General features: G+C 41.0%; 1 protein-coding gene across 1 annotated transcript in view; it reads left to right on the top strand.

The window, feature by feature from the left end:
• The window catches only part of LOC132867227 (cytochrome c oxidase subunit 4 isoform 1, mitochondrial), a 28,703-nt gene extending 17,683 nt beyond the window's left edge, over positions 1-11,020 (top strand). The window contains exons 4-5 of the mRNA XM_060900025.1: positions 1,280-1,411; positions 10,775-11,020. Of these exons, the coding sequence (XP_060756008.1) occupies positions 1,280-1,411; positions 10,775-10,908 (266 nt within the window). The 3' untranslated portion in view covers positions 10,909-11,020. The remainder of the gene's footprint in view (positions 1-1,279; positions 1,412-10,774) is intronic.
• The last annotated feature ends 10,320 nt before the right edge of the window (positions 11,021-21,340 follow it).

The raw sequence follows: 21,340 nt of genomic DNA, 5'->3' as shown, positions 1-21,340 counted from the left end.
GTATGCCTACTTTTGCAGCCCTCTATATTATGTTTCGCATACATATGTTCTTTACCAGCTGGGAGGTCCGTATTGTGAAATACCGTGACCGAGGTCTTGAAAGTACTGACCGAGGCCCTCTGGGCCGAGGTCAGTATTCAAGACCGAGGTCACGGTATTTCAGCATATGGACCAACCTTAAGCTGGTAAATAATATATATGTATTTTTTTCTTTACCAAATTCTAACGGCGGCACGTTGGTGTAGTGGTTAGCACTGTTGCCTCACAGCAAGAAGGTCCGGGTTCGAGCCCCGTGGCCGGCGAGGGCCTTTCTGTGCGGAGTTTGCATGTTCTCCCCGTGTCCGTGTGGGTTTCCTCCGGGTGCTCCGGTTTCCCCCACAGTCCAAAGACATGCAGGTTAGGTTAACTGGTGACTCTAAATTGACCGTAGGTGTGAATGTGAGTGTGAATGGTTGTCTGTGTCTATGTGTCAGCCCTGTGATGACCTGGCGACTTGTCCAGGGTGTACCCCGCCTTTCGCCCATAGTCAGCTGGGATAGGCTCCAGCTTGCCTGCAACCCTGTAGAACAGGATAAAGCGGCTAGAGATAATGAGATGAGATGAGACCAAACTCTAACAGAAAACGAGAGCGCCCGAAAGGGAAAACCGAGCCGAGCCAAGCCGCCATTTTGAATCCTCATTCACGGTTGTAATGCGAATGGCTTCCTCCTCAGTATACAAGTGCACTTCCATGGCAGGAAAAAAAAAACTACATTTTGCTGCCTATGTAGTCCCCTATTTATACAAAATTGAGTCGTTCAGGATTCAGCCATGTTTTTGCTCGGTGTTAGCAACAGTTAGAGGTTTTTAGCTTTCTCCTGAAATTGGTTTTTTTTTTTTTTTTTTTTTAATTTCTTCTTCCTCAGGGTAGTAAAACTCGCTTTCGCTGTGAACACTGTCATCGCTATCCATGCTGTAAAATTAATGCTATTCTCCTGAGAAATGCTGGCAAAAATTTATAAGATTTTTGATAATATTATAAATAAATCTTACTTTAAAAAAAAAGATAAATATTGACAAAAAATACTACTACGGTATGTTGTGAACGAGCGAGTCGCCAGAGGTCTGTAACTGGGGTCTGTATCGTAGGATACAGACCCGCTTGCCAGCCAATCAGAGCGCAGGATTTGATGGAAACCTGACTGCGAAAAAAATAAGTTATGACACTAAAAGTTATTTTCTTGTGCCTGGTTGCCATTTGACACAGGATTGAATGTACAGTGTTCTTTTTATTTTGCAGTGTATAGGCTCTCATTTGAACTGAGCTATGCGGAGATGAAGAAGGGTTCTGATGAGTGGAAGACAGTCCTGGGAGGGATCTTCTTTTTCCTCGGCTTCACAGGCCTGGTGGTGTTGTGGCAGCGTATGTATGGTGGGTATAACATGTCCTCATCTCCAAATTCGATTTCAGGCAGTCGTTTACATCAGCCATCGGACTCCACTTGGACTTGTAATGGCATAGGCTTTTTTTTTAACCCATCTTTACGAATGTTGACAGTAATTCTAGAGCAAACTGTAAATCCCCTAAATGTGACCATTAATAAACATTTATATTGGGATTCTATGGGTTTTTTAGAAGAAAAGTTACATACAGTCACATTTCAAGTTCCTGGAATGGATTATATTTATAGATCAGCTGTGAAATAGAGGTATGTTTTCCTTTTTTCCATTGGCATCCATGGCTTTGCTCAGTTTTGACCTACTTCCCTGACCTACTTCGTTAGCCAGCTGATATTCCCAAGATTTCCTGGAAATTGCAGCTTATTTGTTACTAAATCAGTACAAGATTTCATAAACTGTCTGGTTTCACTTCTTACAGCCTACAAATATATTTGCTTTTACAGATGATGTTTTCCTGAAACCTCCTTTTTCGCTGGAAACGTGTGTGCATGTGTGTGTTTTTTATATATTAAATTTTTTTTCTTTTAAACTACATCCACTGTTATTACCGAATCATACTGCACTTTCTTCCTGGACATTCTTCTTCATACGTGTAAACTTTTCCACTAATTTATCAAGTAAACTGTGAAAGAGGTGGGAGAGGCTGGAATCATATAATCCTTTCCCCTGCAGTAGACACTGTCTGTCTGGCAGTTAGTCTTTTTGTGCTCACACTCAGTAATTGGCAATTGCTTGGTTACTGGCGATTGCTTCCAGAAACAGAAAGAAACCAAAAAAGCTAAAGATTTGGGTGTTTGAACTCGGACTTCATTTAAGAAAATCCCCCAGACAAGCACCTCCACTCTTTCCAAGCCCATCTGCATGTGAGTGATGGTGAGCAGTTGATACAAGCACGTCAAAGAAAAGGCTTTTGTGTGTGTGCTGGGAGTAAAAAAGAAATCCAGGGTGCATGTGATTTTTAGAACCACTGTCGGATGCAGCTGAGACTTGCATCTCCCACCTCGTGTCTTGGATGCTTTGGCTCTTTTGAGGAAGAAAGTTAGGAGAGAAAAGAACACCACAGTAGAAATGAACAGGAGTAAAGTTGTAAATGAACACGAGTACATTTTATACTGAATGACCTTACACTAAAGGAGTACGTCAGGCCTGGGATGCAGCAGGGGTAGTGGGAGATTATTTTCTTTCAAGTAGGTGTGAGCAATTATTCAGATGAAGCTTTGGCAGGAAAAAAATACTGTTTATTAACATGAACATAGTGTGTTCATTCATTCATCCTTAGAAACTACCTGGCCAAAGCTGTGGTGGTTTAAATGAGGTGACATTTTTGTTTAGGTTTTGGGAAATGGGAACGACCAAATTCTTTAGAAAATATCCTGGGCAGGTACAAACAAAAAAATAACGGCATGAACAGGATTTAAAAAAAAAAAACCTTCTGCATACATCTGTCCTTGAAACCAATTATGAACTTGAGGGATGTAGCTGAGGTTGAGGATCTGTCAAAACCAGAATTCACAGACTATGCTGAAAGTGCTGACATTCCTACATTTCTTTTTCCAAGTGTTTTTCTCAGGGCAAGGTACGGAAGCTCGTTTTTGGCACTTGGGGGGGAGGAGACACATGTAGCTCATAATAATGAGAACATGTCTCATAATTATGACTTGCTGTCATACGAATGAATTCATAATAATGATTACATTTTCTCCAAATAATGAGATGGTAATCAGTCATTATGAGATACCAAGTCACTATTATTTGAACTCAAGTCATAATTCTGAAATACTAAGTCATTGTTATGACAGGATTTCATAATTATGAGATAGCAATCCATAATTGAGAGAGAAAGTCATACACTACCGTTCAAAAGTTTGGGGTCACCCAGACAATTTTGTGTTTTCCATGAAAAGTCACACTTTTATTTACCACCATAAGTTGTAAAATGAATAGAAAATATAGTCAAGACATTTTTCTGGCCATTTTGAGCATTTAATCGACCCCACAAATGTGATGCTCCAGAAACTCAATCTGCTCAAAGGAAGGTCAGTTTTATAGCTTCTCTAAAGAGCTCAACTGTTTTCAGCTGTGCTAACATGATTGTACAAGGGTTTTCTAATCATCCATTAGCCTTCTGAGGCAATGAGCAAACACATTGTACCATTAGAACACTGGAGTGAGAGTTGCTGGAAATGGGCCTCTATACACCTATGGAGACATTTGCAGCTAGAATAGTCATTTACCACATTAGCAATGTATAGAGTGGATTTCTGATTAGTTTAAAGTGATCTTCATTGAAAAGAACAGTGCTTTTCTTTCAAAAATAAGGACATTTCAAAGTGACCCCAAACTTTTGAACAGTAGTGTAATTATGAGACAGTTATCTCATTATTATGAGAAACCTTATTATGGTGGTGGAAACAGGCTTCCATAGCATAGTGATGGGTTAAAAATGAAAATAAAGAAAAGAAAACAACCTTTCTGGTTTAAGCCACACCCACTTCAGGGTTACATATGAATACAGGTATTTGGAATATTTTACAGACACAGATAGTGACTCTTTGCTACAATGCTAGTAGTGATGTAGCAGGCAAAAAGAGCAAGAAAAGGAACATGGCAAAACAGAGAAACATTATGGCTAAGGGGGCTTTTTTTTTTTTTAAAAGACAAAGTGAGGGAGGTAACAGAAGGGGAAGACATGTAGTCCAAAAGTCAGTTAAGAATGGGTATTTCCCACGCTGTCTGCTTCATGTTGGAACTTGAAAAGCGAGGGAATGCACCTCATTAGGCATTAAGCACTCATCTGGCGTTGACTAAGACACACAGCAGACTTGAGCAAAGATGAAAGACGTGGTGAAAAAAGTGTTCAGATTGAATCAAAATGATACCTGACTCAATACATGTATGTGGCTCAGTTTCAGTTATACATATCATTCGGGTGTGCGCGTGTGTGAATTGTGTTATTGTATTTTCGCGGTATTAGTGTGCTTCCCTGTGGCGGCACTCTCGCTCATTTGTTTATTCCATTCCTGTTTTCTAGTCAGAAGATAAAATGGATTAGATTCTTGGATTAGACACCAGATTCATCAGGTGCAGCATCTGTCAGGACAATTAATAGTGCTTTATCTTTGCTTTGCTGACGGAGCTGTGGTGTGTATGTGTGTGTGGTGGGGTATTTAGGGGATTTCACACAATTAACTGTTTCATTCCTCTTTTTATTTCCTTTTTAGAGTTTGTTACTACTAACATCCTGGACTCCATTTTATCGAAGGCTGTGTCTGAAAATATTCCAAATAGTGTGTGGACGACAAAGTTTCAAACCAAAACATACAGCTATATTCATTTTGAGACCATTTTCACTATTTACTTTCACAAAAGGAAAAACATTTGCAGAAGTTAGTTTGCAGTATGCTCCTTTATTACAACCTGCATTTAAAAAAAAATAATAATTTGGAAAAGACATATTTTATCAGTACCATGCAGCAAGGTGATGCGGTAGGTAACTTAGTTGCCTAGAGCTCCAAGGTTCAATCCTGAGGTCTGTTTGTTGTCTGTGCAGAGTTCCATATGTTCTCCCTGTGTCCATATGGATTTCTTTGGGGGTCTCTGGTTTCCTCCCACCTCCAAAAATGTTAGTAGGCAGATTAGTGACTCACATGCTGCAATCGTGATGCCTTGTAAGGTGTAAGGTGTAAATTGTAATAACCTCAATCTTCCTGAAGTGGGAAATGATGCACGAAGTGGAAAGAAAAAAAAACCCTCAACGCCTCCACAAAAGTGTCTTTTGTTTGCTCTGTCGGAGCACAAAGCTCATAGAAAGCTTCTTTAACTGCATTTTTACAGTTCCAGGAATAAGTGGCGACTGGTACTACTATAGTGAACTTCAAACATGTGTGCAATATTTTGGACTGAAATTGCAGTACAGCAACAACAGCAGACAATAGCGAGCAGATCAGCTGCAATTTAGCAGGCTAACATTAATGATAATTCTAACATTGATTACCTTCTCAAAACGGCAGTTAGTATGGTCGATATTAAAGATTCAACCCTGTTACTTTGTCTGTATACGAAGTGCTTTTTAGTCAATAAACCCCAAAGTTGATGAGTTGAAATTGCAAGTTGAGGGGGTGTTTTTCAGTGGCTTGTAGGTGGGGACCAGGACCAATTGTAGGTGAGGAATTTGAAGTTGCAACTTCACCTCAAATGTAGCATAAATTTCCAACCAAGTGTGAATGTCTGTGCGCAAGGTGTTTTCAGTGTTTGTGAAATAATCTCCAAATCCACCACGACTCTGACCATGATAAAGTGCTTACTGAAGATGAATGAATATTGAAGAATGGAATATTTAGAAAAAAAAACAAAAGAAAGCCCTCTGGAAACTCTACGTGGAACCCTACAACTAAGAGGCTGTCCACACGGCAACGGATTCAGGTGAATCTGATAAAATTGTTTATCGTTTCGGCCTGGCGTCCACACGGCACCGGCGTTTTGGGTGCCCCAAAACGATATTTTTTGAGAACGGGTTCCAGAGTGGAAAAATCTGGCAACGGCGCCGTTGCGAAGTCGTCTGGATGAGTAGAACGGATTTGTTTACGATGACGTCACAACCACATGACTAGAACATGCAGCACTCTCGCTGTTTTGTATGAACCACTGCATTGCATTCACTTTTGTATACAGCTTTTCTTTTAAATAAACAAGTAACTGAACCATTTCTTGAATTTCTTTTTTTTATTGGATAAGACTGCTTTTCAAAATGTTCACACACAATAAGAAAATTAAGTTATATAAAACTATGCACACTAATAAAACTAATTTGTACACACAGAAGGCACGATTTCCTCGCATAGTCGCAGCCATCTTCTTCTTGTTGTGTGTTTGTTCCTGAGAGTGCTTCACACCGGGTAGAAGAAGGGGTTTATGCGCATGCGTCCTACTTCTTCTATTGTTCTGGTGTCTCCGATGGGACCGTCTTACAGTGCACGTAGAGGTGTGGCATGTGTATTGCATCGTTTTCAGCAAGCGTTGCGTTGCCATATGTACCTGATAATTTACTGATCCGTTGCCCATGTGGACGCGATATTTTTTTTTTTAAAATAAAATCTCGTTGCCGTTGTCGTGTGGATGTAGCCTGAGTGTTTTCCTATAAGACGGGTCAAAATTTAACCATTTATGGAAGCTAAGAGCCCTTAACTATCCAACAAATGCTGTTGGTGAACAGATAAATATGATGGTGCTTTGTTTTGCTTCTCCCATTTAGGAGACATCACCTGGTTCCTGAATACAGTCGACTTCTCAATAAGGTTTTGTCCAGAAAATCACGCTGTCTTGGTTCATTTCAGCAAGCACATGAAAAGGGCCTATAGTTTAATCTTTAATGATTCCTGCCCTTATCACATACCCACATTAGTCAAAGAAGCTGCAACCACAGGTCAAGCATCAGGTCCATAAAAAAGTGGCCTTCATGTCATCAATCTAGACCTTGCTGAAATCAGTTTACAGATGTATTTGAGCCCAAGCTGGATATTTTGTTGATGTTTCTTGTTTAGTAGAGGTTTTGTCTGCACCTACCACTCTTTTTTCCATTGGCTTCGAGTTTGCAACACACTGTGGAAAGTGAAATCTGAGTCCCACAGCTTTGAATATCTATGAACTGGAACCCAGAGGATTAATTGTAACAGTGTCTCTCCAGCTTTCTAGAAGAGTCCATGTTTTCACACACATTCTCTCTTTGAATTAAATCCATTGATACTATGATGGTCAGAGCCAAAAATGAGTAATGTTTGCAATGTAGACTTCACTATGTATTTGCAGAGCACTGATTTAGACTCGGTGCTTGAGAAGTCTTTGTGACCATTTTGACTGTGCAATGTCAAAACGATTAGCATATTAAGTGAGCTCACCTTAATTAACATTTAGAACCATGCGGCACACAATAGCATGCTTAATGAATGTCACTTGTTTTTTAAATTGGAAATTTACTTTCTAATTTACCTTTGGGTTTTCTTTAATTAAAATAACAATGAGAATAAGGTGCTGCTTATTAATTAAGCACGCTGTATATAATGAGGATACGAGAATTTTAAAGGCAGAAGTTTGAAAATTGGATGCAGTTGACAGCTTTCATATAAAAATAGTTTATGAAAACTAACAATGTGGTGTGATGCAGCCTGATGTAAAGTTACTTGCTGAAACCTCGATGATAATTTTCTCCAAAAAAAAAGGGGGAAAAATTTAAAACATGTCTTGAAGTTTTATTCCTCTTATACCACAGCAATTGGCCAATAATTACAATTTACCATGAATGAATGAATGACATGTTTGACCATTTATAGTTACATTTAATGTTCTGGAACGTCTGCTAGATAAGTTAGTTCCTGTTATCACTTATGCTGGAATCAGACTACACAAATTCCTTCCGATTTTGACAATTTTGTTGTGGCTGACAAACGTCCAGGATCAGGCACGTATATGAACGCTGGGAATGATGAACGGGCGTTCTAATGTGACATAAACGAAGAACAGCGATGTGGCATCTGGGACACCCTGATATAAAGTCTGGCATGTCACAATTTTGTATTTTGTCGCTTAATTTGAAAACTATACAATGTGTTCCTTGGGAGCTATAATTGACAATTTCTTGACCTCCCACTCCGATGGCATGCAAGGAGATGAACAATGATTGTTCAGGATCAAACTTAGCGTTACCAATCTACCAACCAAGACATGGCAAGAATTTATGGCATTGTGATTTCCGAATCTGACATGGTGACATCATCAGACTATATCATGTAGTCCGAACCTATATTGCATTATGTTATAGCAGCGCTATGATCAGCCATTACCTCACCATATTCTTTTTCTCCTCTCTCTTGGAGTTAATAAGATTAAAAAAAAAAAAACTACAGCTTGTCATGTTACCGAGTGTGCAGAGTCCTCTATCCTGAAGACTTTTCCGTGATCAACAGCCTACTCACTGTTACGAAATGCTGCCCCGTCCATAAATGATAAACATCTCCTTGCAGAAAGCTTTACAGCTATATCAACTAGCACAAAGCTTTCCTTTGTTAAGTAATGCATTTTCTAATCCTCTTTTTATGAGCCTAGATTATGTGGAGCATCTGCCATAAAAGTCCCTGTGAATAAGCGGTTACTATAGAAACGTTAATGTATTAGAAGGAACATATTAAAACATTTGTATTATAGCTGGCAGTACTGTCAGAGTTGCTGTTATAGAAAATTTAATCAACACGTTCTGACTAGTTAGATTTGAGAATTCAGCAACACTGTATTTATCCTTGTGTTTTAATTTCACGTTTTAATAAGGTTTGTGGTTTTGATGAACATTAGACATGTTTTACAGGCTAGCACAGTGCTATTAAATGCTCAATTCAGATGGGTGCAAAGGTGTTGATTAATTTTCTGTAACAGCAGCTCTTACAGTAGTTCTGGCTGCAAGGTTTATATTAATGCTCTAATTCTAATACATTATCATTTCTATAGTAACAACTTACACAGTGCCATGTATGGCAGATGTTCCACATACAGTGCAAAAGTATTCATCCGCCTTTGTGTTTGTCCTGTTTTGTCCCATTGCAAGCTGGAATTAAAATGGATTTTTGGGGGGTTGGCACCATTTGATTTACACAACATGACTGCTACTTTAAATGTGCAAATTGTTGTTTTATTATGACAAACAATAATTAAGATGAAAAAAACCCCAAATGAACAAAACTGGAGTGTGCATAGGTATTCACCCCCCCCAAAAGTCAATAGTTTGTAGAGTCACCTTCTGCTGCAATTACAGCTGCAAGTCTCTTGGGGTATGTCTCTATTAGCTTAGCACATCTAGCCACTGGGATTGTTGCCCATTCCTCAAGGCAAAACTGCTCCAACTCAAAGTTAGATGGGTTGCATTGGTGTACAGCAATCTTCAAGTTATGCCGCAGATTCTCAATTGGATTGAGATCTTGGCTTTGACTAGGCCATTCCAAGACATTTAAATGTTTCCCTTTAAACCACTCCACTGTAGCTTTAACAGTATATTTAGGGTCATTATCCTGCTAGACCGTGAACCTTCGTACCAGTCTCAAACAGGTTTTCCTCCAGAATTGCCCTGTATTTCGTGCCATCCATCTTTCCTTCAGTCCTGACCAGCTTTCCTGTCCCTGCAGATGAAAAACATCACCACAGCATGATGCTGCCACCACCATGCTTCACTGTAGGAATGGTGTTCTCAGGGTGTTGGGTTTGCGTCACACATGGCATTTCCCATGATGGCCAAAAAGATCAATTTTAGTTTCATTTGACCAGAGAATCTTCTTCCATGTGTTTATGGAGTCTGCTACATGCTGTTGGGCAAACTCCAAATGTGTTTTCTTAAGTAATGGCTTTTTTCTGGCCACTCTTCCATAAAGCCCCACTCTGTGGAGTGTACGGCTTAAAGTGGTCCTATGGACAGATACTCCCATCTCTGCTGTGGATCTTTGCAGCTCTTTCAGTGTTATCTTTGGTGTGTTTGTTGCATCTCCTGATTAATGCCCTCCTTGCCCGGTCTGTGAGTTTTGGTGGGCGGCCTTCTCTTGTCAGATTTGTAGTGGTGCCATATTCTTTCCATTTTGCTACAATGGATTTAATGGTGCTCCTTGTAATGTTCAAAATTTGGGATTTTTTTATAACCCAACCCTGATCTATACTTCTCCACAACTTTGTCTCCGACCTGTTTGGAGGCTCCTTGGTTCTCATGTTGCAGAGTCCTTCCAGAACAGACTGATTTATACGGACATCATGTGACACTTTGCACACAGGTGGCTCTTAATCAACTAATTATGTGACCTATGAAGTGAATTGGTTGGACCAGCTCTTATTTAGGGGTTTCATACGAAAGGGGGTGAATACCTATGCACACTCCAGATTTCAGTCTTTTCATCTTCATTACTGTTTTTGTGTCACAACAAAAAAACAATGTGCACCTTTTAAAGTTGTAGGCATGTGTAAATCAAAGGGTGTTAACCCCCCAAAAATCCATTTTAATTCCAGCTTGTAATGCGACAAAACAGGACAAACACCAAAGGGGATGAATACTTTTGCAACACACTGTACATGGAAATAAATTGCTGACAAGAGTGAAGGTTTATGTAATTTGTAAAAAAAAAAGTTGGCAGATAACAGTGGTATAAAAGGAAAGAAATTCCACCATAACTCCGGGGGCAGTAACAGTAACATGCTATGTGACACCCTGTCATTCATTGTTATCCTATAACAGTATGGCCTGTTTTATTCCTTACTTAATCATTGTACCTGTCTGTGGTCCGCTAACTTCTTCATGCTGTGTGTTCTGCAGTGTACGGTGATGTGCCCCACACACTTTCTCCTGAATGGGTGGAGAAACAAACCCAGCGGATGATTGACATGAGGGTTAACCCTGTGCACGGCTTCTCGGTCAACTGGGACTACGAGAAGAAGCAGTGGAAGTAGAATCCCACTAGCCAGCAGTGTATCCAGAGCTGTCATTAACTTGAAGTTCAAATCTTAATGGCTTTAAAATATATTCACAAAATGTATCAAATAAACACTGAATGGAATGTGAGCTTGTGTTTGATTTTCTGCTTTGTAGAAAATGCACAAAACAAAAACTTTCAGTTTAAATGAAAAACATCAGTCAAGGTTTGTCCACTTCAACATTAGCTCAGCATGGTAAATGTACTTGGAGAATAATTTAGAGAGCACATTCATGGTGTTTGTTGTTTGAAAGGCTTTGTCATCCATGACCATACAAATAACTGGACCGTTATCTAGAGTGTGAGACTGTATGTTTTTAGGGTGTATCACGCAAATGAGAATCCTGTATGCGATCCAGATTATGAGGAATCATACATGGACGTGCACTGACCATCACGACTTGAAGATCCTATTAAACCAGGGGTCATCAAACTCCGGCCCGTGGGCCGACTCCGGCCCGCCACCCCCCTTTGACCAGCCCCCCACCACTTGAACCGGCCCTATGAGGCAATCCCCAAAAGTGGTCATGGCCTATTTTTTTAAATTGCTTTTTGGCAAATAACATGTCTGCATCTTGTATTTTGTTGATTTTATCAATTAAAATTGATATTTAGTTATAAAATGAACTATTCATATTTTCCGAATTTTCGTCATATGCTCGCGATCAAGCAGTGACAGGCAGCGCACGCGCAGAGAACTGTCAGTGTTCAGGACAGCAAAATGGCAAGCGGTAAGCGAAAAGCTAACAGAGAGTGCAGAGTTTTTAAAGAACAGTGGACCACCGATTATTTTTTTCGTTCAGTGTAAGGACCGTGCAGTTTGTCTTGTATGTAAAGAAAGTGTGTCGGTTTTCAAAGAATATAATCTGCGTCGTCACTTCGAAACCCGCCACAAAGAGTATGCTAGTTTGTGAGGGCAAACAAGAGAAGACAGGATTCGGAGGATGAAATGCGGACTGGTTGCACAACAGAATGTATTCCTTCGCCAAACCCAGATCAACCGGGCTGCTGTCCGAGCTAGCTATAAGGTAGCTCACCTACTAGCTACCCATGGAAAGCCGTTTACTGATGGGGACTTTGTTAAAGTATGCATGCTTGCTGTGGCCGAGGAGGCGTGTCCCGACGAGGAGGCGTGTCCCGACAAGAAGGATGCACTCAACGCAGTGAGTCTCTCCGCACCTACTACGACCAGGCGAACCGAAGATTTGGGGGACAACGTGTATGACCAGCTGAATGAGAAAGCGTCAGAATTCGAGTTTTTTGCTTTGGCCATGGATGAGAGCAATGACGTGCAGGACACAGCACAACTGCTGTGATCTATTGCTCATATTATTATAATTTCACTGTTTTTTTAAAATGTATTTATTTTATAGGCCTATTTATTTGACCTTTATTAAGTGCTGCACACAATTATTATTAATATTATTAATAATATCAACAGGCCTACCTACAATTTATAATTTTCCACTCACCTTTGCCAGTGTCAATCACCTCAACTAGACAGATGTTTCTTACCTTAACAGCTTTGATGTTATTTTTATTAGAAAATAAATAAATGGAATATCTGTGGTATTTCAAATTAAAACAAAGTGTGAAGACTCGATTACTACTTTTGCAAACCACTAGTAAAGATAAACAAATATGTGCCAGGAATCAAGTGTTGATATAGTAGTATGGCTATAGTAGTGGGGATGGCTGTGCCAGGCTAGTAATCTCTACTACACAATGAGGCCTGCTGGTGGTCATGTTTGTCTGGGTTATACAATTCTATGTTATATAGCTGACCCGACCCCGGCCCCCCATCACAGTCAGGAACGACAATGTGGCCCCCAGAGAAAAAAGTTTGGTGACCCTTGTATTAAACTATTAGAATAGTCATTTAAAAAAAGGGGCTGAAGCAGGGGCGGCATGGTGGTATAATGGTCAGCACTGTCGGTTCACAGAAAAAAGGTTCTGGGTTTGAGCCCAGTGGCTGACGGGGGCGTTTCTGTGTGGAGTTTGCATGTTCTCCCAGTGTCTGCATGGGTTTCCCCCCACAGCCAAAAGACATGTAGGTTAGGTTAATTGGTGGCTCTAAATTGACCGTAGGTGTGAGTGTGAATGGTTGTTTGCCTCTCTGTGTCAGCCCTGTAATGATCTGGCAACTTGTCCAGGGTGTACCCCGCCTCTCGCCGATAGTCAGCTGGGACAGGCTCCAGCTTGGCCGCAAACCTGCACAGGATAAGCAGTTACAGATAATGGATGGATGGATAGATGGATGGAGGCTGAAGCATTCGGTCATGCTGAACATGGACATCATTTTGGATAAAACTCTGTAACCCAAAATAAACCATGAACAATAGAATACAGCCTTGTAAAACCACAATCTTAACTCATGCTGGGATCGGACTACACGATATTTTTGTCTCTCATAATATTAAATTAGGCAATCATAGCACCATAAATTATTGCTGTTTTTTGGTTGGGAAACTGGCAGTGCTACAAGTTTGACCCCAATAAATTATCATTCATGTCCGTGTGAGTTGTTGGGGTGGAGCGTCAAAAAACTGTCAATTGTAGCAATCACAGAACATTGTGTATAGTTGTCAAACTAGGCTAGAAAATGCAAAGAAGAAAAAAATCTGACATGCTAGACTTTTTGTCAGGGTGTCATAGGGCGTTCCAGATGCAATGCAACGACCATTCGTTGTTCTCAATGTTCATATTTGGGCCTGTTGCTGGTGATTCATCGGCCATGTCAAAATAAGGTTGAATTTGTGCAGTCTGATCCTGGTGTGAAGTTCATTCGATTGATTTCTATCTCAACCATTACTGGCTGAGTCAATGTTCGTGTCATCCATCCGTTATCTGTAACCGCTTATCCTGTTCTACAGGGTCGCAGGCAAGCTGGACTATGGGTGAGAGGCGGGGTACACCCTGGACAAGTTGCCAGGTTATCACAGGGCTGACTTAGGTGGTGTTTACATTAGACCCTTTCCGTCTCGTTTTCGTCGCGGATGCACTGTCCGTGCACATTAAAACGCCGGGAAACGACTCCACAGGCGGAACAACTTGAATCCGCCAGGGCCCACGTATTCAACCCAGTTTGTATCTGATCCGGTGCTGTGTAAACATTGAGGAACGCAGAAACGCTGTGCTGAGCTCTAGCTGACGTCGTCATTGGACAACGTCACTGACAGCCACCTTCCTGATTCGCTGGCGTTGGGATCACACACACAGCGGCTCAGTCCCGAATCACTGCTCGTGCGCTTCACTCGCGCGCTCTGTGAGCTGCGCAGGGCCGGAGTGCGCACCCTCCAGAGGGCACTCACTGTTCAGGGCGGAGTGATTTGGAGCGCAGGAGGAAGCGCTGAGCCGCACTGAGGTTTATTTACACATTTCAACTTATTTACCTCCTTCAGGTGCTTAAACTCAGTGAGAACATGAACATCACAGCCAGGTGTGTTTATCTGCTGGAGAAGGTGTTCGCTTGCCATCCTTCCACTTGCAAGTGGTGAGTGACTTGCGCATGCCCGATATGCACTGGGATCATGTGACGTGCCGTCTAATTAGTCATGTGATTAGCGTATCCGTGTATTGGCGTTGCTGTGTGCACGCGAATCGTGTATTGGCGTTGCTGTGTGCACGCGAATCGTTTTAAAAACGTTAATCTGATGATCCGCTGATACGGTCTAATGTAAACACCACCATAGAGACAAACAACCATTCACATTCATACCTACGGTCAATAGGCCATTTGCAGGAATTGATCACGTGCCAGTTTTCCCCATAACAACAAGCCCGTGGTGGGCAAGCTAACTTGACATTCCTTGACAACCATAAGAGTTTGACTGGCGATGCGAAGCAATCCATTTCTATAATAGCTGTTTTTACCTTTTCTACTGTCTTTTTTGACCCGAATTTTCGTGTGTACTTGGAAAACGTTTGTGGTTTTAACTTCTGTCATAAGTTAAAGCGAATCATTGGCCGCAAAAGAGTGTTTTGGACTCAAGTTTGTCGCCTCCGAAAGAAATTCATGTGCGAAATGGCGGATTTCTCAGGTATGTTTATAACTTTTATAATTTCTCCTTTTCTACCTTTATCATTCGCTTAATGTGTGAAGATTCTTGAAAATAAATACAGATATATACATATATATATATATATATATATATATATATATATATATATATATATATATAAACTCTCTTTTACGGCCAATGAGTCACTTTAACTTACGACAGAAGTTAAAACCACAAACTTTTTCCAAGTACACACGAAAATTCGGGTCAAAAAAGACAGCAGAAAAGGTAAAAACAGCTATTATAGAAATGGATTGCTTCGCATTGCCAGTCAAACTCTAATGGTTGTCAAGGAATGTCAAGTTAGCTTGCCCACCATGGGCTTGTTGCTATGGGGAAAATTGACACGTGACCAATTCCTGCAAATGGCCTATTTAGAGCCACCTAAATTATTAGCCTAACCTTTGGAAACCAGAGCACCCGGAGGAAACCCACGCAGACAACATGCAAACTCCACCCAGAAAGGTCCTCGCCAGCCACTGTGCTCGAACCCAGGACCTTCTATGCTGTGAGGCGACTGTGCTAACCACTACACCACCCTCATGTCATACATTCTTCCTTTTATTTAATTCCTCTTATAAGCTGCTTTATTCTTTAGAGTATGAAGAACACTGCGAGCATGCACGATATGTTTAGACTGCTCTATTTGCAAGTTAAACTACTCGAGGCTATGCGATTCAAATTTGGTTAGCAGCGCACATTAAAACGTGACTATAAACACCAGGTTATAAATAGAAACAAACAAACAGGTGTACTCTCATGTGTACTGATGGGACAAGCTGTGCATTTTGGAAACCACTGAGTGTTTGAATCAATCCAAATAGCGCCCTATTGGATGAGTAGCGCGTTGTTTATAGGGTAGTCACACTAGAGGCGGAATGACCCGGAATGAAAATTCTTTGTGTATTCCGGGATCTTCAAAGTGCATTCTAAAAATTCTGACTGCATTCTGAGTGCATTCCAAACATGCGGGCCCATTCTTGTGGCTGGCCCGAATGTTTTGCTCATGCTCAAAACATTCGAGGTGGATTCGAAGAGGAAAAATATCAAATGGCATTCGAAGTGTATTCTAACTGCATTCTGACTGCATTCTAAATATTCTTACAGCATTCCAACAGCATTTGAAACATTTTGATCGCGTTTGAGGGAAAAATCGAAATGGCAAGCCACTTCAAATCCTGCCAGAATGTCCCGAATGTGCCTCGAATGAGCCGGAATGAAAATTATTTGTATATTCTGGGATATTCAAAGTACAGGGTGTCCATAAAGTCTCTTTACAATTTAAAAAAATTATTACAAAGGCAGTTGTTGAGATATTGTAACTAGATTTGTTTTATTTTAATCAGTGTTTATTAAATTTTTTTCAACTGCAGTTAATAGACCTCTATATGGGCACCATTAGTTGCACGAAGCACATCAAGATGGTACTCAAACCAGGATACACATTGTGCCTTTTCTTGAGGAGTAGCCATTTTATAGGGGTTCGGTTTCCATCAACACAGAATTGAACTGAAACACAAAATTGTAATGTGAATAACAACTTTAATCAACACTGATTAAAATAAAATAAATCTAGTTACAATATCTCAACAACTGCCTTTGTAATATTTTTTTTAAATTGTAAAGAGACTTTATGGACACCCTGTACATTCTAAGTAATCAAGCTGCATTCTCTTTGAATTCTTAGACGTTCGAAACATATTCGGCGGCTATTCTGGGAGCATTCTGACTGTATTTGAGGTGAATTCATACAGCATTCGAGGCACCTTCCGACCAGACTTTGGGTGGTATTCAGGCAGCAATCGAACCGCACTCGTACGGCATTCGAAGTGCATTCTTAACATTCTTACTGCATTCTAACAGCATTCTAAGTATTCCTACTGTGTTCCAACTACATTTGAACTGCATTCAAAAGTTACAGTGGTGCTTGAAAGTTTGTGAACTCTTTAGAATTTTCTACATTTCTGCATAAATATGACCTAAAACATCATCAGATTGTCACACAACTTCTAAAAGTAGATAAGGAGAACCCAGTTAAACAAATGAGACAAAAATATTATATTTGGTCATTTATTTATTGAGAAAAATGATCCGATATTACATATCTGTGAGTGGCAAAAGTATGTGAACCTCTAGGATTAGCAGTTAATTTGAAGGTGAAATTAGAGTCAGGTGTTTTCAATCAATGGGATGACAATCAGGTGTGAGTGGGCACCCTGTTTTATTTAAAGAACAGGGATCTATCAAAGTCTGATCTTCACAATACATGTTTGTGCATTGTGTATTGTGGCACGGACAAAGGAGATTTCTGAGGACCTCAGAAAAAGCGTTGTTGATGCTCATTAGGCTGGAAAAGGTTACAAAACCATCTCTAAAGAGTTTGGACTCCACCAATCCACAGTCAGACAGATTGTGTACAAATGGAGGAAATTCAAGACCATTGTTACCCTCCCCAGGAGTGGTCGACCAACAAAGATCACTCCAAGAGCAAGGCGTGTAATAGTTGGCGAGGTCACAAAAGACTCCAGGGTAACTTCTAAGCAACTGATGGCCTCTCTTACATTGGCTAATGTTCATGTTCATGAGTCCACCATCAGGAGAACACTGAACAGCAAAGGTGTGCATGGCAGGGTTGCAAGGAGAAAGCCACTGCTCTCAAAAAAGTACATTGCTGCTTGTCTGCAGTTTGCTAAAGATCATGTGGACAAGCCAGAAGCCTATTGGAAAAATGTTTTGTGGACGGATGAGACCAAAATAGAACTTTTTGGTTTAAATGAGAAGCATTATGTTTGGAGAAAGGAAAACACTGCATTCCAGCATAAGAACCTTATCCCATCTGTGAAACATGGTGGTGGTAGTATCATGGTTTGGGCCTGTTTTGCTGCATCTGGGCCAGGACGGCTTGCCATCATTGATGGAACAATGAATTCTGAATTATACCAGCGAATTCTAAAGGAAAATGTCAGGACATCTGTCCATGAACTGAATCTCAAGAGAAGGTGGGTCATGCAGCAAGACAACGACCCTAAGCACACAAGTCGTTCTATCGAAGAATGGTTAAAGAAGAATAAAGTTAATGTTTTGGAATGGCCAAGTCAAAGTCCTGACCTTAATCCAATGGAAATGTTGTGGAAGGACCTGAAGTGAGCAGTTCATGTGAGGAAACCTACCAACATCCCAGAGTTGAAGTTGTTCTGTACGGAGGAACGGGCTAAAATTCCTCCAAGCCAGTGTGCAGGACTGATCAACAGTTACCGGAAACGTTTAGTTGCAGTTATTGCTGCACAAGAGGGTCACAAACACCAGATACTGAAAGCAAAGGTTCACATACTTTTGCCACTCACAGATATGTCATATTGGATCATTTTCCTCAATAAATAAATGACCAAGTATAATATTTTTGTCTCATTTGTTTAACTGTTGTAGGACTTGTGTGAAAATCTGATGGTCATATTCATGCAGAAATATAGAAACTTCTAAAAGGTTCACAAACTTTCAAGCACCACTGTAACCAGAGCATTTTTTAAGGATTTTCCACTAGGAGACCAACTGGTCTGGGCAATACAATCACAGGCCCCAGAGTCCATGCGGCTGCACCGCTGCGGCATATTCTGTGATGCAAAGTGGTTCACCAATCACCATACAGACAAACACACTACAGTGACTACACAGCTATCAAGAGCACAAATGTTATGTCAAAGACATTCAAAGTTACACAGTAATGACATCGGATTCTGACATCAGCCATCTCAGGAACCAAATTTTAGTTTCGTTTTTCTTAACCAACATGATCTTGTGTGTACATCTTATAACATAGATCTTCGTTTTCCTTGTTAAATGTATAGTTACATGCATGGGCGCCGCCGGGGGGTAAAAGTTAGAACAATTCTAGGGGCCCAGCACTGCCATGGGGCCCTTTAAGGGGCTGATAATATGCTTTTAATGATTTTAATAAGACTTTTGAAATAACAACAATGCAATATTCCATCTGGTAAAATGAGCTAATTGAACAAGGTTGTCCATTTCTTGAGTTCTTCAACATTATTGTCATTTAACCCCCCCCCTTTTGCGAAATGGTACGGTCCAGTTCTGGTAGAAGCGCGATGTGTTAAATCTGTGTGCTGATCAGTGCAACGCTACTTGCTGCTGTGTCGCGGTGCAGCAGCCAGCCAGCCAGCAGTGGAGTGCGTACAGTCTATGATCGCTAAATATGAAGAGTGGCTGTCAAAAACGTAAAGAAAGGCAGCTGAAAGCTGAGAGGGACCGGAGAGGCAGGCAACTGGTCACTCAGTTTTTCCCAAAGAAAGGTAGCTATCGCTCACATGTGTGTTCAAAATATTAGCGAATGGTAAATGAACAGTATGAACGTGGTTGGATTAGCCTATCAAGAGAACACTTTTACAGTTTGTACAATGACATTTTTTCCATTTTAATAACTGAACTGACTTGTGTGATAAACAAGATGAAATATTACGTTATGCTGGTGCTAATAACCAGTTTCATAACTAATGGGGTGCCCTAAATATGCACAGATTCAGCCTCAGGGGGACCTCCGCCCTACCAAACCACTGAACCCCCCTTTGGAGAAGGAGGTAAGCAGCAATACAACCCATAAATGCTTTCGGATTGAAGTTTTTAATGAGCGAGCGCCATATACAGTATGGGATTTCCATAGGTATTTTGATGCTGGGTAGAAAACTTTTTCTATGATTTATTAGCAGTCACATCACACATTTCACTACCAATTGTCCTGGCACAAGAAGGCATGTGGCAAAATCTTGAATTTTCATTTGTGATTGTAAATGCACCAGAATTAGTCACTGACCAGTTTTCATCTAGTCCCTGGTAGGTTAATACATAAAATGTAATAACAAAGTCACAAACTCAAGGTCCATGGGCTATCAAAAGTCAAATAATGACAATAGTGCAATTGTGACGAGGGTGGGCAAAGTTGGGGGGCCCAAAATTCTAATCTTTCATGGGACCCAAAATTTCTGGCGGCGCCCCTGCTTACATGGTACTTGGTTAATTAATTGCAACTGATTGAACCGAATGATAAGACATAACTTGGTTTAAAATTTGGTCTCCCAGTGAAGCCGGTTTGGCATTGACGAACACTACGTTCACACTGCAAGGCTTAATGCTCAATTCCGATTTTTTTGTGAAATCCGATTTTTTTGTGAGGTCGTTCACATTAACAAATATATGCGACTTGTATGTGATCCTCAGTATGAACGAAAAGCGACCTAAAAGTGTTCCGCATGCGCATTGCAGGATACGACGACGTCACACGCAGTGAGCATGGCCAGTGTTTACGGAAGTAACCTAAAGTTTCCTGTGTATGACAGTAGCCAGCATGGAGTACCTGGCGATGATGCAGTTGTTGTTGCGATGGAGCCAGAACATGCACAATAGCCTGATGTTAAGGAGGAGGTTGAGAAGGAAGAGGGCAAGGGTTTTGGCTCAGGCGTTCTGCGGGGTAGTGACTGCAACCTCCGTTCAAAGGAACATCAAAGCCATGTTGTTGTAACTTTTTTTGAGAGACCCGCCGCCTACTTCAGCGCAGAATAGTGACGTTTGTGGCTTGTTGATGACGTGTAAGTCGGATGAATGCGACCTGGCGGTTCAGACTGAAGTCGCATATGAAAAGATCGGATAGGAATCGGAATTAGGACCACATATCCAAACGGCCTGGGTCGGATTTGAAAAAATCGGATCTGTGTCGTTCATATTGTCAATAAAAGATCGGATACAGGTCACATATGGGTGAAAAAATCGGATTTGAGTCACTTCAGCCTGCAGTGTGAACGTAGTGTAGGAGACCAAATCTGGCCTCCCAGTAACTATGTTAAAAAATGCTCTGACTGTAACACACCTGGAATGTGCAAGAATCATTCGAAGCGCATTCGAATAGCATTCTTACAAAGCTGTAAGAATGTTGGTCAGTTTGAAATTCCCGCCCCAAAATTTTCCATTCCGTTCTGCTTGATTCCCCCGGAGGCTGTTGCGGCCATTTCCGACTCGGATTTTAGCGGACTGTTTGCCGAGTGACCGATCCATTGACGGTAAACAAGGATCGAGTGGACTTCAGTGGCGACTATGATATTGCATTAATTCAACAAAGTGTAAATTCAATATTATAGTTGCCACTGAAGTTCACTCGATCCTTGTTTACCGTCAATGGATCGGTCACTCGGCAAACAGTCCGCCAGAATCCGAGTAGGGAATGGCTGAGCGTAGCTGTCAGTCAAACACAAGTTAGCCAATGGAAATGCATTCCTGGACAGCCCACCCACACGCGAAGTTTGTGCCAAAACTGCAAGCAAAAAGTCAGGGAGCGCAAACGAG

Source organism: Neoarius graeffei, chromosome 19 (genome assembly GCF_027579695.1).
Source record: "Neoarius graeffei isolate fNeoGra1 chromosome 19, fNeoGra1.pri, whole genome shotgun sequence".
Taxonomy (NCBI): Eukaryota; Metazoa; Chordata; class Actinopteri; order Siluriformes; family Ariidae; genus Neoarius; species Neoarius graeffei.
This window is presented reverse-complemented; position numbering and strand designations above follow the sequence as displayed.